The sequence below is a fragment of the Eucyclogobius newberryi genome, unplaced genomic scaffold, assembly GCF_026437365.1.
Source record: "Eucyclogobius newberryi isolate DKJ021-1_F unplaced genomic scaffold, fEucNew1.0.hap1 SCAF_19, whole genome shotgun sequence".
NCBI classification, from domain to species: Eukaryota; Metazoa; Chordata; class Actinopteri; order Gobiiformes; family Gobiidae; genus Eucyclogobius; species Eucyclogobius newberryi.
In genome coordinates this window covers 299,592-322,343 of record NW_027315823.1, presented here as the reverse complement: position 1 = coordinate 322,343, position 22,752 = coordinate 299,592, and the positions used below count along the sequence as shown (strand labels likewise).

Below are 22,752 nucleotides of genomic sequence, written 5' to 3'. Positions count from 1 at the left end.
CGGTTGTGGTGGTGGTGTTGGTGGTGTTGGCGGCGGTTGTTGTTGGTGGTGGTGGTGGTGATGGTGGTGTTGGTGGTGTTGGTGGTGTTGGTGGTGTTGTTGGTGGTGTTGGTGGTGGTGGTGGTGGTGTTGGTGGTGTTGGTGGTGATGGTGCTGTTGGTGGTGTTGGTTGTGGTGGTGGTGTTGTTGGTGGTGGTGATGGAGGTGGTGTTGTTGGTGGTGTTGGTGGTGATGGTGGTGATGGTGGTGTTGGTGGTGATGTTGGTGTTGGTGGTGATGGTGGTGTTGGTGGTGTTGGTGGTGATGGTGGTGTTGGTGGTGTTGGTGGTGTTGTTTGTGGTGGTGGTGGTGGTGGTGTTGGCGGCGGTTGTGGTAGTGGTGTTGGTGGTGTTGGCGGCGGTTGTTGTTGGTGGTGGTGGTGGTGATGGTGGTGTTGGTGGTGTTGTTGGTGGTGTTGGTGGTGGTGGTGGTGGTGGTGTTGGTGGTGATGGTGGTGTTGGTGGTGATGTTGGTGTTGGTGGTGATGGTGGTGTTGGTGGTGTTGGTGGTGTTGGTGGTGATGGTGGTGTTGGTGGTGTTGTTTGTGGTGGTGGTGGTGGTGGTGGTGGTGATGGTGGTGGTGGTGGTGGTGGTGGTGTTGTTGGTGTTGGTGGTGGTGGTGGTGGTGTTTGTTGTTGGTGGTGATGGTGGTGTTGGTGGTGTTGTTGGTGTTGGTGGTGGTGGTGGTGTTGTTGGTGGTGGTGTTGTTGTTGGTGGTGATGGTGGTGTTGTTGGTGTTGGTGGTGGTGGTGGTGGTGTTGTTGTTGGTGGTGATGGTGGTGTTGGTGGTGATGATGTTCAGCTGATCATGTTAACCCTTTCAGCTGCTCAAGTTAACCCTTTCAGCTGCTCGTGTTAACCCTTTCAGCTGCTCAAGTTAACCCTTTCAGCTGCTCGTGTTAACCCTTTCAGCTGCTCATGCTAACCCTTTCAGCTGATCATGTTAACCCTTTCAGCTGCTCGTGTTAACCCTTTCAGCTGCTTGTGTTAACCCTTTCAGCTGGTCATGTTAACCCTTTCAGCTGCTTGTGTTAACCCTTTCAGCTGGTCATGTTAACCCTTTCAGCTGCTTGTGCTAACCCTTTCAGCTGCTCATGTTAACCCTTTCAGCTGATCATGTCATGTTAACCCTTTCAGCTGCTCATGCTAACCCTTTCAGCTGCTCACGTTAACCCTTTCAGCTGATCATGGTACAACTTTCCTCACATCTTTCGTCCCACATTAGAGAACCTTTGTTTGTTTCTTCAGCCTTCTCTCCTCTTCATCCTCACTCGTGTGGCATCGATTCTATTTGTCCAACATTTTCCACATTTTTAACAAATAAAACATCAACAAAACACAACACAGAGCGAGAACAGAACAAGGACCTCTGGCAGAAAACGTCTAGAGTCTAGACCATCACCTGGCTGCTATATTGAACCCACCCATCTTTCCATCCTGTAAACGTCCATCGTTATTTGAGCCCAATCTTTGACCGTACCTTCATTTTTGTCCCATTTTTCTTTGGTTTTAAAGTAAATGTGTGATGTATAGATCATTTGCATTGTTCATTGTAAACATTCTTGCAGGTGCTCCCCATGGCGCTCTGGTTCTGCCTCGCCCCGTTCCTTCTGTCCCTCCTGTGTCCCGCCTGGAGCACCACGGCCGAGGACATGGACTACGGCGGCGTCCCCCTGTGGATTGACCGAGTTTTGGGAGAGCCCAGTGTCATGAGCCTTCAGGGGCGGAGCCTGGGTTCGTCCTGGTTCAGGGCGACGAACCCGGCGCCCTGTCCCACCCAGTGCGAGTGTCCCATTCAGTGGCCCACGGCGGTCTACTGCGACCACAGAGGCCTCGACCACGCACCCGAGACTCTGCCGGACAGGACGCAGTACCTGTTTCTACAGGTCTGAACTGACAATGAAATAAGCTAAAACTCTTCCCATTACCGCCCCCTTGTGGCTGGAGTAGTTTTAGTTCTGTTGAGCTCTGTCTGTCATTATGAAACATTCAAGATCTGAAACTCTTCACAGAAATGGTGTAAAGTTGAAACAAACTTGTTCTGGTTGATCTGGATCATTTGAAGTAATGAATATACTTTGCTTAATGCCAGGGAAACAACGTCTCGTCGCTCTCGTCCTCCACGCTCCTCTCTAACGTCTCTGGTCTGCGCTGGCTCATTGTGGACAACAATCTGCTCAAAACCCTGGACCAGGACCTGCTCCAGAACCAAACCAAGCTGTGGTACCTGTTTGCCAATCATAACCGTCTGGAGTCGGCCCCCGGGGGCCTGCCTGAGGGCCTCCGGCAGCTGAGACTGGCCCATAACCGCATCAGCACCATCGGAGCCGGAGTGTTCTCCAGACTGCACAGCCTGACGGTGCTGCTGCTGCAGGGCAACAGGCTGAAGGCCGTGTCAGAGGGACACGTCTCAGGTACGGGAGGGACAGAGGGACACGTCTCAGGTACGGGAGGGACAGAGGGACAATTGTAGAGTGATATCATGTGCGGGCAAAATGTTTCAAAAGTAATCTTTGTGTTTCAAATCATCAAATGTATATATATATATGTATATATATATATATATATATATATATATATATATATATATGTATATATATATATATATATATATATATATATATATATATATGTGTATATATATATATATATATATATATATATATATATATATATATATATGTATATATATATATATATATATATATATGTGTGTAGAGCTGTTGAGGCCGAGCCCATTCAGAGTAATAATGCAACGTTTTTCTTTCAGGTTTGTTGAGCGTGACCCTTCTGGACCTCAGTGGAAACCTGTTTAAAACTGTCCCTCAGCACTTGCCTCCTTCAGTGCAGCAGCTGTATTTGTCCAATAACAGCTTCTCGTCCCTGGAGCAGGACAGTTTCAGCTCCTACTCACACCTGAAGTATCTGCGCCTGGGACACTGTGACCTCCAGAGCCCCAGTGTTCACCACGACACCTTCAACCTGTTCAGCCTCCTCGAGCTGGACCTGTCCTACAACAAGCTGACGACCACGCCCACTGTCCCCCCCACCCTGTTGCACCTGTACCTGGAGGCCAACCACATACAAGGTGAGGAACCACTCCCACGGGGCCCCCCACCCTGTTGCACCTGTACCTGGAGGCCAACCACATACAAGGTGAGGAACCACTCCCACGGGGCCCCCCACCCTGTTGCACCTGTACCTGGAGGCCAACCACATACAAGGTGAGGAACCACCCCCACGGGGCCCCCCACCCTGTTGCACCTGTACCTGGAGGCCAACCACATACAAGGTGAGGAACCACTCTCACGGGGCCCCCCACCCTGCTGCACCTGTACCTGGAGGCCAACCACACACAAGGTGAGGAACCACCCCCACGGGGCCCCCCACCCTGCTGCACCTGTACCTGGAGGCCAACCACATACAAGGTGAGGAACCACTCCCACGGGGCCCCCCACCCTGTTGCACCTGTACCTGGAGGCCAACCACATACAAGGTGAGGAACCACTCTCACGGGGCCCCCCACCCTGCTGCACCTGTACCTGGAGGCCAACCACACACAAGGTGAGGAACCACCCCCACGGGGCCCCCCACCCTGCTGCACCTGTACCTGGAGGCCAACCACACACAAGGTGAGGAACCATTCCCACGGGGCCCCCCACCCTGCTGCACCTGTACCTGGAGGCCAACCACATACAAGGTGAGGAACCACTCCCACGGGGCCCCCGACCCTGCTGCACCTGTACCTGGAGGCCAACCACACACAAGGTGAGGAACCTCCCCCACGGGGCCCCCCACCCTGCTGCACCTGTACCTGGAGGCCAACCACATACAAGGTGAGGAACCATTCCCACGGGGCCCCCCACCCTGCTGCACCTGTACCTGGAGGCCAACCACACACAAGGTGAGGAAAGAAACACAATCACCAACACCAAGTGCACAAGAAGCTCAAATAAGATAAGATGAGGCTTTATTTGTCAACGCAGTGGGGAAATTCCAGTGTTACAACGCAAAGTAGGTACAGAAGTGAGAGAACAGATAACTTATAGAAGACTTTTTAAAAAACACTCTTAATAATAGAAAAGTTCTTTAAAAAAAACTCTGGTAAAAAAAAAAAAAACTCTTATATTCTTAATAAAAGGTAAAAAGAAAGAAAATAGTAACAAAAGTCACATTATTTACAGCAGTTGTGGACAGAGAATATTGCACCAACAATAAATCACAACAGACAAGTAAATGGCTAAATTTACGAGAATAAAATATTAAGAAAATAAAACCTAGACAAGGCTGGACTTGATTTGCAAAAGAAAGAAACAAACGGCAAATCAAATGAACTTTGTGACACAACAATATTTCTTTCCTTTGAAACTCATTTTGCTTCAACCAAAACTCTGATATTCATCATTATTGGAATTATTGTGCCAAAAGTGCATTGTGCATGTGCTGAGAGTCATTGTGCTTCAGACCCTGGTGCTTCAGACCCTGGTGCTTCTGACCCTGATGCTTCAGACCCTGGTGCTTCTGACCCTGGTGCTTCTGACCCTGATGCTTCTGACCCTGGTGCTTCAGACCCTGGTGCTTCTGACCTTGGTGCTTCAGACCCTGGTGCTTCTGACCCTGGTGCTCCAGACCCTGGTGCTTCTGACCCTGGTGCTTTTGACCCTGGTGCTTACAGACCCTGGTGCTTCAGACCCTGGTGCTTCTGACCCTGGTGCTCCAGACCCTGGTGCTTCTGACCCTGGTGCTTCTGACCCTGGTGCTTTTGACCCTGGTGCTTACAGACACTGGTGCTTCTGACCCTGGTGCTTTTGACCCTGGTGCTTCAGACCCTGGTGCTTCTGACCCTGGTGCTTACAGACCTTGGTGCTTACAGACCCTGGTGCTTCTGACCCTGGTGCTTCTGACCCTGGTACTTCAGACCCTGGTGCTTCTGACCCTGGTGCTTCTGATCCTGGTGCTTCTGATCCTGGTGCTTACAGACCCTGGTGCTTACAGACCCTGGTGCTTACAGACCCTGGTGCTTCTGACCCTGGTGCTTCTGATCCTGGTGCTTACAGACCCTGGTGCTTCTGACCCTGGTGCCTCTGACCCTGGTGCTTCTGACCCTGGTGATTCTGACCCTGGTGCTTCTGACCTTGGTGCTTCAGACCCTGGTGCTCCTGACCCTGGTGCTCCTGACCCTGGTGCTTAGAGACACTGGTGCTTCTGACCCTGGTGCTTCTGACCCTGGTGATTCTGACCCTGGTGCTTACAGACCCTGGTGCTTCTGACCCTGGTGATTCTGACCCTGGTGCTTCTGACCCTGGTGATTCTGACCCTGGTGCTTCTGACCCGGGTGCTCCTGACCCTGGTGCTCCTGACCCTGGTGCTTACAGACCCTGGTGCTTCTTACCCTGGTGCTTCTGACCCTGGTGCTTACAGACCCTGGTGCTTCTGACCCTGGTGCTTACAGATCCTGGTGCTTCTGACCCTGGTGCTTCTGACCCTGGTGATTCTGACCCTGGTACTTACAGACCCTGGTGCTTCTGACCCTGGTGATTCTGACCCTGGTGCTTCTGACCCTGGTGATTCTGACCCTGGTGCTTACAGACCCTGGTGCTTCTGACCCTGGTGCTTCTAACCCTGGTGCTTACAGACCCTGGTGCTTCTGACCCTGGTGCTTCTGATCCTGGTGCTTACAGACCCTGGTGCTTCTGACCCTGGTGATTCTGACCCTGGTGCTTCTGACCCTGGTGATTCTGACCCTGGTGCTTCTGACCCTGGTGATTCTGACCCTGGTGCTTCAGATCCTGGTGCTTACAGACCCTGGTGCTTCTGACCCTGGTGATTCTGACCCTGGTGCTTCAGACCCTGGTGCTTCAGACCCTGGTGCTTACAGACCCTGGTGCTTCTGACCCTGGTGCTTCTGACCCTGGTGATTCTGACCCTGGTGCTTCAGACCCTGGTGCTTACAGACACTGGTGCTTCTGACCCTGGTGCTTCTGACCCTGGTGCCTACACACCCTGGTGCTTCTGACCTTGGTGCTTCAGACCCTGGTGCTTCTGACCCTGGTGCTCCTGACCCTGGTGCTTCCAGACACTGGCGCTTCTGATCCTGGTGCTTCTGACCCTGGTGCTGACAGACCCTGTTGCTTCTGACCCTGGTGCTTCTGACCCTGGTGCTTCTGACCCTGGTGCTTACAGACCCTGGTGCTCCTGACCCTGGTGCTCCTGACCCTGGTGCTTACAGACCTTGGTGCTTCTAACCCTGGTGCTTACAGACCCTGGTGCTTCTGACCCTGGTGCTTCTGATCCTGGTGCTTACAGACCCTGGTGCTTCTGACCCTGGTGATTCTGACCCTGGTGCTTCTGACCCTGGTGATTCTGACCCTGGTGCTTCTGACCCTGGTGATTCTGACCCTGGTGCTTCAGATCCTGGTGCTTACAGACCCTGGTGCTTCTGACCCTGGTGATTCTGACCCTGGTGCTTCAGACCCTGGTGCTTCAGACCCTGGTGCTTACAGACCCTGGTGCTTCTGACCCTGGTGCTTCTGACCCTGGTGCCTACACACCCTGGTGCTTCTGACCTTGGTGCTTCAGACCCTGGTGCTTCTGACCCTGGTGCTCCTGACCCTGGTGCTTCCAGACACTGGCGCTTCTGATCCTGGTGCTTCTGACCCTGGTGCTTCTGACCCTGTTGCTTCTGACCCTGGTGCTTCTGACCCTGGTGCTTCTGACCCTGGTGCTTACAGACCCTGGTGCTCCTGACCCTGGTGCTCCTGACCCTGGTGCTTACAGACCTTGGTGCTTCTGACCCGGGTGCTCCTGACCCTGGTGCTCCTGACCCTGGTGCTTACAGACCCTGGTGCTTCTGACTCTGGTGCTTCAGACCCTGGTGATTCTGACCCTGGTGCTTACAGACCCTGGTGCTTCTTACCCTGGTGCTTCAGACCCTGGTGCTTCTGACCCTGGTGCTTCAGACCCTGGTGCTTACAGACCCTGGTGCTTCTGACCCTGGTGATTCTGACCCTGGTGCTTCTGACCCTGGTGATTCTGACCCTGGTGCTTACAGACCCTGGTGCTTCTGACCCTGGTGCTTCTGACCCTGGTGCTTCTGACCCTGGTGATTCTGACCCTGGTGCTTCAGACCCTGGTGCTTACAGACCCTGGTGCTTCTGACCCTGGTGATTCTGACCCTGGTGCTTCTGACCCGGGTGCTCCTGACCCTGGTGCTCCTGACCCTGGTGCTTACAGACCCTGGTGCTTCTGACCCTGGTGCTTCAGACCCTGGTACTTCTGACCCTGGTGCTTCTTACCCTGGTGCTTACAGACCCTGGTGCTTCTGACCCTGGTGATTCTGACCCTGGTGCTTACAGACCCTGGTGCTCCTGACCCTGGTGCTTCTTACCCTGGTGCTTCTGACCCTGGTGATTCTGACCCTGGTGCTTACAGACCCTGGTGCTTCTGACCCTGGTGATTCTGACCCTGGTGCTTCTGACCCTGGTGATTCTGACCCTGGTGCTTACAGACCCTGGTGCTTCTGACCCTGGTGCTTACAGACCCTGGTGCTTCTGACCCTGGTGATTCTGACCCTGGTGCTTCAGACCCTGGTGCTTACAGACCCTGGTGCTTCTGACCCTGGTGATTCTGACCCTGGTGCTTCTGACCCTGGTGCTTCAGACCCTGGAGCTTCAGACCCTGGTGCTTCGGTGGTTCAGTCCCAGCTTCGACCAGTGAGAAAAACACATGGTGCCTGAAAGTGCCTTAACGACTTTACGATCTGCTGCAGGTTTCTTGCTGGGCCCTTGAGCTCTGTGGAACCTCTCCCTCACATGCATCTGACCTCTGACCTTTACTGTACTCACTGCTGCGTGTGGCTGAACCAGAGCAGAGAGCTGACACTTCAGCCCGACCGTGGTGCACCATTTGGGGAACATCAGGGGGGAAAACGACAGCCCCGGAGCCTTCAAACGCAGCTGGCCCCGAGCGCAGTAGGAAAGACGTGGGACGGTGGGACGGTGGGACGGTGGGACGGTGAGACGGTGAGACGGTGAGACGGTGAGACGGTGGGAAAGTGGGAAAGTGGGAAAGTGGGAAAGTGGGACGGTGAGACGGTGGGACGGTGAGACGGTGAGACGGTGAGACGGTGAGACGGTGGGACGGTGGAGGAATAGGGTTTTTGGAGGGAAGAATGTGGTCTGGAAACATCTGGACTGAGGGCCCCGTGCCTGAGGGCCCCGTGCCAGATGTGGAGAAGCACATGCTGTTCTCTTTAGAACTATCTCGTGTCAGCGCGTTTGATGCTTCTGCGGCTCGTTCCTGGAGCTCTGACCGACAGCTTTGATGAGAAAGAGCGGTGGAGCCCGACGTTCTTATCACATAAATCTTACATGTGGAGAAAGTGAGCACCTTGTGACATAAGCAGACAGAAAAGACAAACCGTTTCAGAAAGCATGGGAATCATGATTCGATTTGTGATTCGATTTGTGATTTGACTTGTGATTCCTGTGTCAGCGGTGCAATACTGTGAGGAGTGAGGTGATTGTGCAAGAATGTAGGAAGAGAAGGACTAAACGGCATCTTCATAAGTGAAAAAGCAAAACAAACTCTCCAGCGACTCCCAGAACTCCAGAGAACTCGCTCCTTTCTGCTCTGGTCCTCATGAGTTCCAAAAAAAAGAATGACTTGACGAATAAACAAATTGGTCGACCATGACCCTTTGGCCAGTTCATTGACTAAACGATTAAAGGATTACAGTACGGCCCTAAATATAAAAGAATCTGGTCAAATTTAACTGGGAAATACATTTTAATGCAGTTGCTCTCGTTAAACAAATCCAGTCTCGCTCTTGGAGAAGCAGAAGCCTGGATCAACGAGAGAAGTTCAAATCGACTTCGGAGACATTGTTACTTGGCTTTGGGGTCGAAGTGGAAGGACACTTTTGTCTTGAGGGTTGTTACTCTCCACCTGACCCTCCTGTGAGACCTTCATTGAGCTATTCCAACATTGTATTCACTCAATGTGCTCAAACTGCTCCACATAGACAAATAAAGTTATTTTGATTGATTGATGAAAAAGACGTCTGCTCCGTGTTTGGTTTTAAGTCTGTTTCTTTAAGTTTTGGCGTCACAAGTGCCAACGATTGTTACGGAGCTCGCGAATGAAATATGTTTGAACCACTGCAGTAAGAGTCCAAAGGGAACGGCTAAAGGAAATATAAACGAGTTAAACGTTATTTACTGAACAAGTGCCGTCCTACAAATCAGCCCACTCCCTGAGCACGCATCATTTATGACCTGTATTTCAAGAGATTACCAATCGTAAAGTATTATAATATATATATATATGTATATCTGATCAGTTCACACTGGTCTGTTTGCCTCGATGAGTCAGAGAGCTGGAGCTGCTTCTGTCTCAGATGTAGGTCAGTGGTGGGTGGAGGTCTTTCCAAAAACAACTGTCCAAACACTTGACTCCGCGCCCCGGCCCGGGTACAGGGCGGCTCCGCGCCCCGGCCCGGGTACAGGGCGGCTCTGCGCCCCGGGTACAGGAAGGCGACAAAGTGGAAACTATGAAGCTTCATCTGAACTTAACACCAAGAGGATGATCTGCTTTAATATGACGGATCTGAACACGCTGTGTTTCCTTTGGCTCTGGAGAAACACTGACCTCCCCATAAACACTGAACACTTATTGATGAAATGATAAATACGATGGAAAATATCTGCATTTCTCTCTGATTTGGGCTCACCACAACAAACCACATACATACATGTGCCTTCACATACAATCATGCACATATCATGTACATATCATGTACTGTACATGACATGTACATGTCATGAGAGCGTGTGAAGACGGATGTGCAAAAGTGAGTGAAACATACTATTTCTTTTGTTTAGTGACTCAATGTGTGTCAAACATGAGCGTTTGTGGTCACGCTGCACCTCAGAGTAAATCCTGAAGCTGCGGCGGCTGTTCTCCTCAGCCAGACGCCTTTACGTCACAGGCTGCAGGTCTCAGGCTGCAGGTCTCAGGCTGCAGGTCTCACACGCTGCAGGTCTCACACGCTGCAGGTCTCAGGCTGCAGGTCTCAGGCTGCAGGTCTCAGGCTGCAGGTCTCACAGGCTGCAGGTCTCACACGCTGCAGGTCTCACACGCTGCAGGTCTCAGGCTGCAGGTCTCAGGCTGCAGGTCTCAGGCTGCAGGTCTCACAGGCTGCAGGTCTCACACGCTGCCGCTGCAGGTCTCACACGCTGCAGGTCTCACACGCTGCAGGTCTCAGGCTGCAGGTCTCAGGCTGCAGGTCTCAGGCTGCAGGTCTCACAGGCTGCAGGTCTCACACACTGCCGCTGCAGGTCTCACACGCTGCAGGTCTCACACGCTGCAGGTCTCACACGCTGCAAGTCTCAGGCTGCAGGTCTCAAGCTGCAGGTCTCAGGCTGCAGGTCTCACAGGCTGCAGATCTCACAGGCTGCAGGTCTCAAACGCTGGAGGTCTCAGGCTGCAGGTCTCACTGCAGGTCTCACAGGCTGCAGGTCTCACAGGCTGCAGGTCTCAGGCTGCAGGTCTCACAGGCTGCAGGTCTCACAGGCTGCAGGTCTCACACGCTGCAGGTCTCACAGGCTGCAGGTCTCACAGGCTGCAGGTCTCAGGCTGCAGGTCTCACAGGCTGCAAGTCTCACAGGCTGCAGGTCTCAGGCTGCAGGTCTCACAGGCTGCAGGTCTCAGGCTGCAGGTCTCACAGGCTGCAGGTCTCAGGCTGCAGGTCTCAAAGGCTGCAGGTCTCAGGCTGCAGGTCTCACAGGCTGCAGGTCTCACACGCTGCAGGTCTCACACGCTGCAGGTCTCAGGCTGCAGGTCTCACAGGCTGCAGGTCTCACAGGCTGCAGGTCTCAGGCTGCAGGTCTCAGGCTGAAGGTCTCACAGGCTGCAGGTCTCACAGGCTGTAGGTCTCACACGCTGCAGGTCTCAGGCTGCAGGTCTCACACGCTGCAGGTCTCACACGCTGCAGGTCTCAGGCTGCAGGTCTCACACGTTGCAGGTCTCAGGCTGCAGGTCTCACAGGCTGCAGGTCTCACAGGCTGCAGGTCTCACAGGCTGCAGGTCTCAGGCTGCAGGTCTCACAGGCTGCAGGTCTCACAGGCTGCAGGTCTCAGGCTGCAGGTCTCACACGCTGCAGGTCTCACACGCTGCAGGTCTCAGGCTGCAGGTCTCACACGCTGCAGGTCTCACACGCTGCAGGTCTCAGGCTGCAGGTCTCACACGCTGCAGGTCTCAGGCTGCAGGTCTCACAGGCTGCAGGTCTCACAGGCTGCAGGTCTCACAGGCTGCAGGTCTCAGGCTGCAGGTCTCACAGGCTGCAGGTCTCACAGGCTGCAGGTCTCACAGGCTGCAGGTCTCAGGCTGCAGGTCTCACAGGCTGCAGGTCTCACAGGCTGCAGGTCTCACAGGCTGCAGGTCTCAGGCTGCAGGTCTCACAGGCTGCAGGTCTCACACGCTGCAGGTCTCAGGCTGCAGGTCTCACACGCTGCAGGTCTCACACGCTGCAGGTCTCAGGCTGCAGGTCTCACACGCTGCAGGTCTCAGGCTGCAGGTCTCACAGGCTGCAGGTCTCACAGGCTGCAGGTCTCACAGGCTGCAGGTCTCAGGCTGCAGGTCTCAGGCTGCAGGTCTCACAGGCTGCAGGTCTCACAGGCTGCAGGTCTCACAGGCTGCAGGTCTCACAGGCTGCAGGTCTCACAGGCTGCAGGTCTCAGGCTGCAGGTCTCAGGCTGCAGGTCTCACAGGCTGCAGATCTCAGGCTGCAGGTCTCACACGCAGCAGGTCTCAGGCTGCAGGTCTCACAGGCTGCAGGTCTCACAGGCTGCAGGTCTCAGGCTGCAGGTCTCAGGCTGCAGGTCTCACAGGCTGCAGGTCTCACAGGCTGCAGGTCTCAGGCTGCAGGTCTCAGGCTGCAGGTCTCACAGACTGCAGGTCTCACAGGCTGCAGGTCTCAGGCTGCAGGTCTCACAGGCTGCAGATCTCAGGCTGCAGGTCTCACACGCAGCAGGTCTCAGGCTGCAGGTCTCACAGGCTGCAGGTCTCACAGGCTGCAGATCTCACAGGCTGCAGGTCTCACAGGCTGCAGGTCTCAGGCTGCAGGTCTCACAGGCTGCAGGTCTCAGGCTGCAGGTCTCACAGGCTGCAGGTCTCAGGCTGCAGGTCTCAAAGGCTGCAGGTCTCAGGCTGCAGGTCTCACAGGCTGCAGGTCTCACACGCTGCAGGTCTCACACGCTGCAGGTCTCAGGCTGCAGGTCTCACAGGCTGCAGGTCTCACAGGCTGCAGGTCTCAGGCTGCAGGTCTCAGGCTGAAGGTCTCACAGGCTGCAGGTCTCACAGGCTGCAGGTCTCACACGCTGCAGGTCTCAGGCTGCAGGTCTCACACGCTGCAGGTCTCACACGCTGCAGGTCTCAGGCTGCAGGTCTCACACGTGGCAGGTCTCAGGCTGCAGGTCTCACAGGCTGCAGGTCTCACAGGCTGCAGGTCTCACAGGCTGCAGGTCTCAGGCTGCAGGTCTCACAGGCTGCAGGTCTCACAGGCTGCAGGTCTCACAGGCTGCAGGTCTCAGGCTGCAGGTCTCACACGCTGCAGGTCTCACACGCTGCAGGTCTCAGGCTGCAGGTCTCACACGCTGCAGGTCTCACACGCTGCAGGTCTCAGGCTGCAGGTCTCACACGCTGCAGGTCTCAGGCTGCAGGTCTCACAGGCTGCAGGTCTCACAGGCTGCAGGTCTCACAGGCTGCAGGTCTCAGGCTGCAGGTCTCACAGGCTGCAGGTCTCACAGGCTGCAGGTCTCACAGGCTGCAGGTCTCAGGCTGCAGGTCTCACAGGCTGCAGGTCTCACAGGCTGCAGGTCTCACAGGCTGCAGGTCTCAGGCTGCAGGTCTCACAGGCTGCAGGTCTCACACGCTGCAGGTCTCAGGCTGCAGGTCTCACACGCTGCAGGTCTCACAAGCTGCAGGTCTCAGGCTGCAGGTCTCACACGCTGCAGGTCTCAGGCTGCAGGTCTCACAGGCTGCAGGTCTCACAGGCTGCAGGTCTCACAGGCTGCAGGTCTCAGGCTGCAGGTCTCAGGCTGCAGGTCTCACAGGCTGCAGGTCTCACAGGCTGCAGGTCTCACAGGCTGCAGATCTCACAGGCTGCAGGTCTCAGGCTGCAGGTCTCACAGGCTGCAGGTCTCACAGGCTGCAGGTCTCACAGGCTGCAGGTCTCAGGCTGCAGGTCTCAGGCTGCAGGTCTCACAGGCTGCAGGTCTCACAGGCTGCAGGTCTCACAGGCTGCAGGTCTCAGGCTGCAGGTCTCACAGGCTGCAGGTCTCACACGCTGCAGGTCTCAGGCTGCAGGTCTCACACGCTGCAGGTCTCACAAGCTGCAGGTCTCAGGCTGCAGGTCTCACACGCTGCAGGTCTCAGGCTGCAGGTCTCACAGGCTGCAGGTCTCACAGGCTGCAGGTCTCACAGGCTGCAGGTCTCACAGGCTGCAGGTCTCACAGGCTGCAGGTCTCAGGCTGCAGGTCTCACAGGCTGCAGGTCTCACAGGCTGCAGGTCTCACAGGCTGCAGGTCTCAGGCTGCAGGTCTCACAGGCTGCAGGTCTCACAGGCTGCAGGTCTCACAGGCTGCAGGTCTCAGGCTGCAGGTCTCACAGGCTGCAGGTCTCACACGCTGCAGGTCTCAGGCTGCAGGTCTCACACGCTGCAGGTCTCACACGCTGCAGGTCTCAGGCTGCAGGTCTCACACGCTGCAGGTCTCAGGCTGCAGGTCTCACAGGCTGCAGGTCTCACAGGCTGCAGGTCTCACAGGCTGCAGGTCTCAGGCTGCAGGTCTCAGGCTGCAGGTCTCACAGGCTGCAGGTCTCACAGGCTGCAGGTCTCACAGGCTGCAGGTCTCACAGGCTGCAGGTCTCAGGCTGCAGGTCTCAGGCTGCAGGTCTCACAGGCTGCAGATCTCAGGCTGCAGGTCTCACACGCAGCAGGTCTCAGGCTGCAGGTCTCACAGGCTGCAGGTCTCACAGGCTGCAGGTCTCAGGCTGCAGGTCTCAGGCTGCAGGTCTCACAGGCTGCAGGTCTCACAGGCTGCAGGTCTCAGGCTGCAGGTCTCAGGCTGCAGGTCTCACAGACTGCAGGTCTCACAGGCTGCAGGTCTCAGGCTGCAGGTCTCACAGGCTGCAGATCTCAGGCTGCAGGTCTCACACGCAGCAGGTCTCAGGCTGCAGGTCTCACAGGCTGCAGGTCTCACAGGCTGCAGATCTCACAGGCTGCAGGTCTCACAGGCTGCAGGTCTCAGGCTGCAGGTCTCACAGGCTGCAGGTCTCAGGCTGCAGGTCTCACAGGCTGCAGGTCTCAGGCTGCAGGTCTCAAAGGCTGCAGGTCTCAGGCTGCAGGTCTCACAGGCTGCAGGTCTCACACGCTGCAGGTCTCACACGCTGCAGGTCTCAGGCTGCAGGTCTCACAGGCTGCAGGTCTCACAGGCTGCAGGTCTCAGGCTGCAGGTCTCAGGCTGAAGGTCTCACAGGCTGCAGGTCTCATAGGCTGCAGGTCTCACACGCTGCAGGTCTCAGGCTGCAGGTCTCACACGCTGCAGGTCTCACACGCTGCAGGTCTCAGGCTGCAGGTCTCACACGTGGCAGGTCTCAGGCTGCAGGTCTCACAGGCTGCAGGTCTCACAGGCTGCAGGTCTCACAGGCTGCAGGTCTCAGGCTGCAGGTCTCACAGGCTGCAGGTCTCACAGGCTGCAGGTCTCACAGGCTGCAGGTCTCAGGCTGCAGGTCTCACACGCTGCAGGTCTCACACGCTGCAGGTCTCAGGCTGCAGGTCTCACACGCTGCAGGTCTCACACGCTGCAGGTCTCAGGCTGCAGGTCTCACACGCTGCAGGTCTCAGGCTGCAGGTCTCACAGGCTGCAGGTCTCACAGGCTGCAGGTCTCACAGGCTGCAGGTCTCAGGCTGCAGGTCTCACAGGCTGCAGGTCTCACAGGCTGCAGGTCTCACAGGCTGCAGGTCTCAGGCTGCAGGTCTCACAGGCTGCAGGTCTCACAGGCTGCAGGTCTCACAGGCTGCAGGTCTCAGGCTGCAGGTCTCACAGGCTGCAGGTCTCACACGCTGCAGGTCTCAGGCTGCAGGTCTCACACGCTGCAGGTCTCACAAGCTGCAGGTCTCAGGCTGCAGGTCTCACACGCTGCAGGTCTCAGGCTGCAGGTCTCACAGGCTGCAGGTCTCACAGGCTGCAGGTCTCACAGGCTGCAGGTCTCAGGCTGCAGGTCTCAGGCTGCAGGTCTCACAGGCTGCAGGTCTCACAGGCTGCAGGTCTCACAGGCTGCAGGTCTCACAGGCTGCAGGTCTCAGGCTGCAGGTCTCACAGGCTGCAGGTCTCACAGGCTGCAGGTCTCACAGGCTGCAGGTCTCAGGCTGCAGGTCTCAGGCTGCAGGTCTCACAGGCTGCAGGTCTCACAGGCTGCAGGTCTCAGGCTGCAGGTCTCACAGGCTGCAGATCTCAGGCTGCAGGTCTCACACGCAGCAGGTCTCAGGCTGCAGGTCTCACAGGCTGCAGGTCTCACAGGCTGCAGGTCTCAGGCTGCAGGTCTCAGGCTGCAGGTCTCACAGGCTGCAGGTCTCACAGGCTGCAGGTCTCAGGCTGCAGGTCTCAGGCTGCAGGTCTCAGGCTGCAGGTCTCACAGGCTGCAGGTCTCACAGGCTGCAGGTCTCAGGCTGCAGGTCTCACAGGCTGCAGGTCTCACAGGCTGCAGGTCTCACAGGCTGCAGGTCTCAGGCTGCAGGTCTCACAGGCTGCAGATCTCACAGGCTGCAGGTCTCAGGCTGCAGGTCTTAGGCTGCAGGTCTCACAGGCTGCAGGTCTCACAGGCTGCAGGTCTCAGGCTGCAGGTCTCAGGCTGCAGGTCTCACAGGCTGCAGGTCTCACAGGCTGCAGGTCTCAGGCTGCAGGTCTCAGGCTGCAGGTCTCAGGCTGCAGGTCTCACAGGCTGCAGGTCTCACAGGCTGCAGGTCTCAGGCTGCAGGTCTCACAGGCTGCAGGTCTCACAGGCTGCAGGTCTCAGGCTGCAGGTCTCACAGGCTGCAGATCTCACAGGCTGCAGGTCTCAGGCTGCAGGTCTTAGGCTGCAGGTCTCACAGGCTGCAGGTCTCACAGGCTGCAGGTCTCACAGGCTGCAGGTCTCAGGCTGCAGGTCTCACAGGCTGCAGGTCTCACACGCTGCAGGTCTCAGGCTGCAGGTCTCAGGCTGCAGGTCTCACAGGCTGCAGGTCTCACAGGCTGCAGGTCTCAGGCTGCAGGTCTCAGGCTGCAGGTCTCAGGCTGCAGGTCTCACAGGCTGCAGGTCTCACAGGCTGCAGGTCTCAGGCTGCAGGTCTCACAGGCTGCAGGTCTCACAGGCTGCAGGTCTCACAGGCTGCAGGTCTCAGGCTGCAGGTCTCACAGGCTGCAGATCTCACAGGCTGCAGGTCTCAGGCTGCAGGTCTTAGGCTGCAGGTCTCACAGGCTGCAGGTCTCACAGGCTGCAGGTCTCACAGGCTGCAGGTCTCAGGCTGCAGGTCTCACAGGCTGCAGGTCTCACACGCTGCAGGTCTCAGGCTGCAGGTCTCACAGGCTGCAGGTCTCACACGCTGCAGGTCTCAGGCTGCAGGTCTCACAGGCTGCAGGTCTCACACGCTGCAGGTCTCAGGCTGCAGGTCTCACAGGCTGCAGGTCTCAGGCTGCAGGTCTCACAGGCTGCAGGTCTCACAGGCTGCAGGTCTCACACGCTGCAGGTCTCAGGCTGCAGGTCTCACAGGCTGCAGGTCTCACACGCTGCAGGTCTCAGGCTGCAGGTCTCACAGGCTGCAGGTCTCAGGCTGCAGGTCTTAGGCTGCAGGTCTCACAGGCTGCAGGTCTCACAGGCTGCAGGTCTCACAGGCTGCAGGTCTCAGGCTGCAGGTCTCACAGGCTGCAGGTCTCACACGCTGCAGGTCTCAGGCTGCAGGTCTCACAGGCTGCAGGTCTCACACGCTGCAGGTCTCAGGCTGCAGGTCTCACAGGCAGCAGGTCTCAGGCTGCAGGTCTCACAGGCTGCAGGTCTCACAGGCTGCAGGTCTCACACGCTGCAGGTCTCAGGCTGCAGGTCTCACAGGCTGCAGGTCTCACACGCTGCAGGTCTCAGGCTGCAGGTCTCACACGCTGCAGGTCTCAGGCTGCAGGTCTCACAGGCTGCAGGTCTCACAGGCTGCAGGTCTCACACGCTGCAGGTCTCACAGGCTGCAGGTCTCAGGCTGCAGGTCTCAGGCTGCAGGTCTCAGGCTGCAGGTCTCACAGGCTGCAGGTCTCACAGGCTGCAGGTCTCACACGCTGCAGGTCTCACAGGCTGCAGGTCTCAGGCTGCAGGTCTCAGGCTGCAGGTCTCAGGCTGCAGGTCTCACAGGCTGCAGGTCTCACAGGCTGCAGGTCTCACAGGCTGCAGGTCTCAGGCTGCAGGTCTCACAGGCTGCAGATCTCACAGGCTGCAGGTCTCAGGCTGCAGGTCTTAGGCTGCAGGTCTCACAGGCTGCAGGTCTCACAGGCTGCAGGTCTCAGGCTGCAGGTCTCAGGCTGCAGGTCTCACAGGCTGCAGGTCTCACAGGCTGCAGGTCTCAGGCTGCAGGTCTCAGGCTGCAGGTCTCAGGCTGCAGGTCTCACAGGCTGCAGGTCTCACAGGCTGCAGGTCTCAGGCTGCAGGTCTCACAGGCTGCAGGTCTCACAGGCTGCAGGTCTCAGGCTGCAGGTCTCACAGGCTGCAGATCTCACAGGCTGCAGGTCTCAGGCTGCAGGTCTTAGGCTGCAGGTCTCACAGGCTGCAGGTCTCACAGGCTGCAGGTCTCACAGGCTGCAGGTCTCAGGCTGCAGGTCTCACAGGCTGCAGGTCTCACACGCTGCAGGTCTCAGGCTGCAGGTCTCAGGCTGCAGGTCTCACAGGCTGCAGGTCTCACAGGCTGCAGGTCTCAGGCTGCAGGTCTCAGGCTGCAGGTCTCAGGCTGCAGGTCTCACAGGCTGCAGGTCTCACAGGCTGCAGGTCTCAGGCTGCAGGTCTCACAGGCTGCAGGTCTCACAGGCTGCAGGTCTCACAGGCTGCAGGTCTCAGGCTGCAGGTCTCACAGGCTGCAGATCTCACAGGCTGCAGGTCTCAGGCTGCAGGTCTTAGGCTGCAGGTCTCACAGGCTGCAGGTCTCACAGGCTGCAGGTCTCACAGGCTGCAGGTCTCAGGCTGCAGGTCTCACAGGCTGCAGGTCTCACACGCTGCAGGTCTCAGGCTGCAGGTCTCACAGGCTGCAGGTCTCACACGCTGCAGGTCTCAGGCTGCAGGTCTCACAGGCTGCAGGTCTCACACGCTGCAGGTCTCAGGCTGCAGGTCTCACAGGCTGCAGGTCTCAGGCTGCAGGTCTCACAGGCTGCAGGTCTCACAGGCTGCAGGTCTCACACGCTGCAGGTCTCAGGCTGCAGGTCTCACAGGCTGCAGGTCTCACACGCTGCAGGTCTCAGGCTGCAGGTCTCACAGGCTGCAGGTCTCAGGCTGCAGGTCTTAGGCTGCAGGTCTCACAGGCTGCAGGTCTCACAGGCTGCAGGTCTCACAGGCTGCAGGTCTCAGGCTGCAGGTCTCACAGGCTGCAGGTCTCACACGCTGCAGGTCTCAGGCTGCAGGTCTCACAGGCTGCAGGTCTCACACGCTGCAGGTCTCAGGCTGCAGGTCTCACAGGCAGCAGGTCTCAGGCTGCAGGTCTCACAGGCTGCAGGTCTCACAGGCTGCAGGTCTCACACGCTGCAGGTCTCAGGCTGCAGGTCTCACAGGCTGCAGGTCTCACACGCTGCAGGTCTCAGGCTGCAGGTCTCACACGCTGCAGGTCTCAGGCTGCAGGTCTCACAGGCTGCAGGTCTCACAGGCTGCAGGTCTCACAGGCTGCAGGTCTCACACGCTGCAGGTCTCACAGGCTGCAGGTCTCAGGCTGCAGGTCTCAGGCTGCAGGTCTCAGGCTGCAGGTCTCACACTTGGGACACTCATTCCAGTCAAAGTTTATGCATAATTTACACAAAATAATTAATTCAACAAAATAAAGTTGCGCTTGTAATTTTTCTTTGTCAAATAAAATAAATTGTGACATTAAATGAGTTTTTTCCCAGTATTTACTGGGAAATTTCCCAGTGTGAAAATGATCTTCTATTGTAGAAGATTGTTTCTATTTCTTAAGTGCAATTTAGGCTTGTGTAATTAAAAACGGCATCCAGAAGTCAAACGATCTAAAGTGAGGAAAGGAGCTCACATTATGGAACAGAGTGTTTATCTCTGAGCAGTGAGGCTGACCAGCACATTCCACTGGACACAGCTCAGGAGCCTCATGAGCCTCATGAGCCTCATGAGCCTCATGAGCCTCAGGAGCCTCAGGAGCCTCATGAGCCTCATGAGCCTCAGGAGCCTCAGGAGCCTCAGGAGCCTCAGGAGCCTCATGAGCCTCATGAGCCTCAGGAGCCTCAGGAGCCTCAGGAGCCTCAGGAGCCTCATGAGCCTCATGAGGCTCATGAGCCTCAGGAGCCTCAGGAGCCTCATGAGCCTCAGGAGCCTCAGGAGCCTCAGGAGCCTCATGAGCCTCATGAGCCTCAGGAGCCTCAGGAGCCTCAGGAGCCTCAGGAGCCTCATGAGCCTCAGGAGCCTCCATGTGGCTCCTGGACGACATGTGGCTCCATGTGGCTCCATGTGGCTCCTGGACGACATGTGGCTCCATGTGGCTCCTGGACGACATGTGGCTCCATGTGGCTCCATGTGGCTCCTGGACGACATGTGGCTCCATGTGGCTCCTGGACGACATGTGGCTCCATGTGGCTCCTGGACGACATGTGGCTCCATGTGGCTCCATGTGGCTCCTGGACGACATGTGGCTCCATGTGGCTCCATGTGGCTCCTGGACGACATGTGGCTCCATGTGGCTCCATGTGGCTCCTGGACGACATGTGGCTCCATGTGGCTCCTGGACGACATGTGGCTCCATGTGGCTCCATGTGGCTCCTGGACGACATGTGGCTCCATGTGGCTCCATGTGGCTCCTGGACGACATGTGGCTCCATGTGGCTCCATGTGGCTCCTGGACGACATGTGGCTCCATGTGGCTCCATGTGGCTCCTGGACGACATGTGGCTCCATGTGGCTCCTGGACGACATGTGGCTCCATGTGGCTCCATGTGGCTCCTGGACGACATGTGGCTCCATGTGGCTCCATGTGGCTCCTGGACGACATGTGGCTCCATGTGGCTCCTGGACGACATGTGGCTCCATGTGGCTCCATGTGGCTCCTGGACGACATGTGGCTCCATGTGGCTCCTGGACGACATGTGGCTCCATGTGGCTCCATGTGGCTCCTGGACGACATGTGGCTCCATGTGGCTCCTGGACGACATGTGGCTCCATGTGGCTCCATGTGGCTCCTGGACGACATGTGGCTCCATGTGGCCCCTGGACGACATGTGGCTCCATGTGGCTCCTGGACGACATGTGGCTCCATGTGGCTCCATGTGGCTCCTGGACGACATGTGGCTCCATGTGGCTCCATGTGGCTCCATGTGGCTCCATGTGGCTCCTGGACGACATGTGGCTCCATGTGGCTCCTGGACGACATGTGGCTCCATGTGGCTCCATGTGGCTCCTGGACGACATGTGGCTCCATGTGGCTCCATGTGGCTCCTGGACGACATGTGGCTCCATGTGGCTCCATGTGGCTCCTGGACGACATGTGGCTCCATGTGGCTCCTGGACGACATGTGGCTCCATGTGGCTCCATGTGGCTCCTGGACGACATGTGGCTCCATGTGGCTCCATGTGGCTCCTGGACGACATGTGGCTCCATGTGGCTCCATGTGGCTCCTGGGACAGAAAACATATTTGGTGAATTGTCACAAATAAAGACGCGATTACATTTGAGCGATTATTGTGAAAAGAAACATCAGGATTGAATCATTATTCGTCATCATCTTTGGAAGTTTGATCCAATCAAACCTGAAGAATAAAATGATAGAATAGATTAAACAGAATGACTCATTGTTGCTTTGTACGATTCTCACAATCAAAATGTTTTAGTTCTTGTGACGATATTGTGACATTTATTGAATCATATTCCCGTCACAAACAGAGAAGTCGTGAGGAAACATTAAATTTACAGGATTTAAGTCCCAGGTCCTGAGTAAACCATAAAATAAATACAATAAATACAATAAGTAAAATAAGTACATTGTATACATTTTATAAATAAAATAAAATATAAATACATTAAAATAAAACGTAAAATAAATGGTTAATATTTTACATCAATTTGCATAAAAATAGGAAGATTAGAAAGTACCAGTTTGTGTAAGTTTTGAGCCAAAAGGAAGTGAGAGTGAAGAACGTGTGACCTTTGGGCGTGTAACAGAAACACCTGCTTTTGTATGAAAATGAGAACTCTAAAACAACACATGACCCTATACATTATCTACATTTATATACATCATTTCCGCTCTTCTCCTTCTGCAGAGTTCAACGTGAGCAGTTTCTGCCGTGACGAGGGCCCCGGGTCCTACTCACGCCTCCGGATCCTGAGGCTGGAGGGAAACAGGATCCGCCCACATGAGCTGCCCCCCGACTGGGTGCACTGCCTCCGGGTGCTGCAGCACCTCTACATATGAACACCACCGTGACACATGATATTTGTGTTAAGAATACAAAGTGAAAACAAAATGAATCAATAAATGTGGTGGGAAAATAGATGGTTGTGTCGTTATCAATAATCTGCACAAAGTTCAGTTTGTACCTAATAATGTGGCCTCCTTTTCATCATTTTATCACCTTTAAGTGTGTATTTATTTGTGTGGACTAAACCAGGATTAAACCAAGTCAAATACAGTGTCAAACCAGGACTAAACCAGGATTAAACCAAGTCAAATACAGTGTCAAACCAGGACTAAACCAGGATTAAACCAAGTCAAATACAGTGTCAAACCAGGACTAAACCAGGATTAAACCAAGTCAAATACAGTGTCAAACCAGGACTAAACCAGAGATACAAATGTTCTTTCTTCTCTACTCTGAGTAACTAAAGAGTGTATGTGCATTCATAAATATATTACAAATAAGTCATAAGTCAAGGCCCTAGAGCTTCTGCCAAAATGTTCAATCCCGTCATAAATTCCCTCCAGTTCTTCCACATTTGAACATCTGTAAATTATTCATGGAACCAGTGTCTGAGATGAACCGAGACAAATGAAGTGGCAAAACCTCAATCAGAACCAGCTGTAATATGTTCAATAGAAGAACAGAATACTTTTCATATGCTCGTGATTCTGGTGATGATTCAACGCTCAGAAACACAACAATCTCGTTTCCTCATTTGGAATAAAACGTGATGTTCTTTTGCTTTGACAATTTTGCCGGAAATGTCATTTACATTAACGTTTCCGGAGGAAGCACGAGCAGGAGTGACTCATCTTCCGTCAAAGCTGAATTTGCCACAACATATATTGACATTTAAGGAAAGAGAGAAAAAGAACTCGATCTGGTTCGTTCTGCAGATGAAACTCTACAAAAGCGACGTGTGTTTCGTGCGGTCGCCAGGAACAAAAAAGGACTTCCTCATTCTTCCAAATCCTGACAAAGTCCATTCCATATTCAGCATTTCACGATTATAAGAGCTTGGTTTGGTCAGTTTCTTTG

General features: G+C 55.4%; 1 protein-coding gene across 1 annotated transcript; it reads left to right on the top strand.

Moving 5' to 3' along the window:
- Positions 1-1,612: 1,612 nt before the first annotated feature.
- Positions 1,613-21,788, top strand: LOC140366096 (lumican). Its single transcript, XM_072452768.1, has 4 exons — positions 1,613-1,925; positions 2,132-2,453; positions 2,810-3,127; positions 21,577-21,788. Exons 1-4 carry the CDS (start codon positions 1,617-1,619, stop codon positions 21,726-21,728), a joined length of 1,101 nt encoding a protein of 366 aa, XP_072308869.1. The 5' UTR covers positions 1,613-1,616; the 3' UTR covers positions 21,729-21,788.
- Positions 21,789-22,752: the final 964 nt, after the last annotated feature.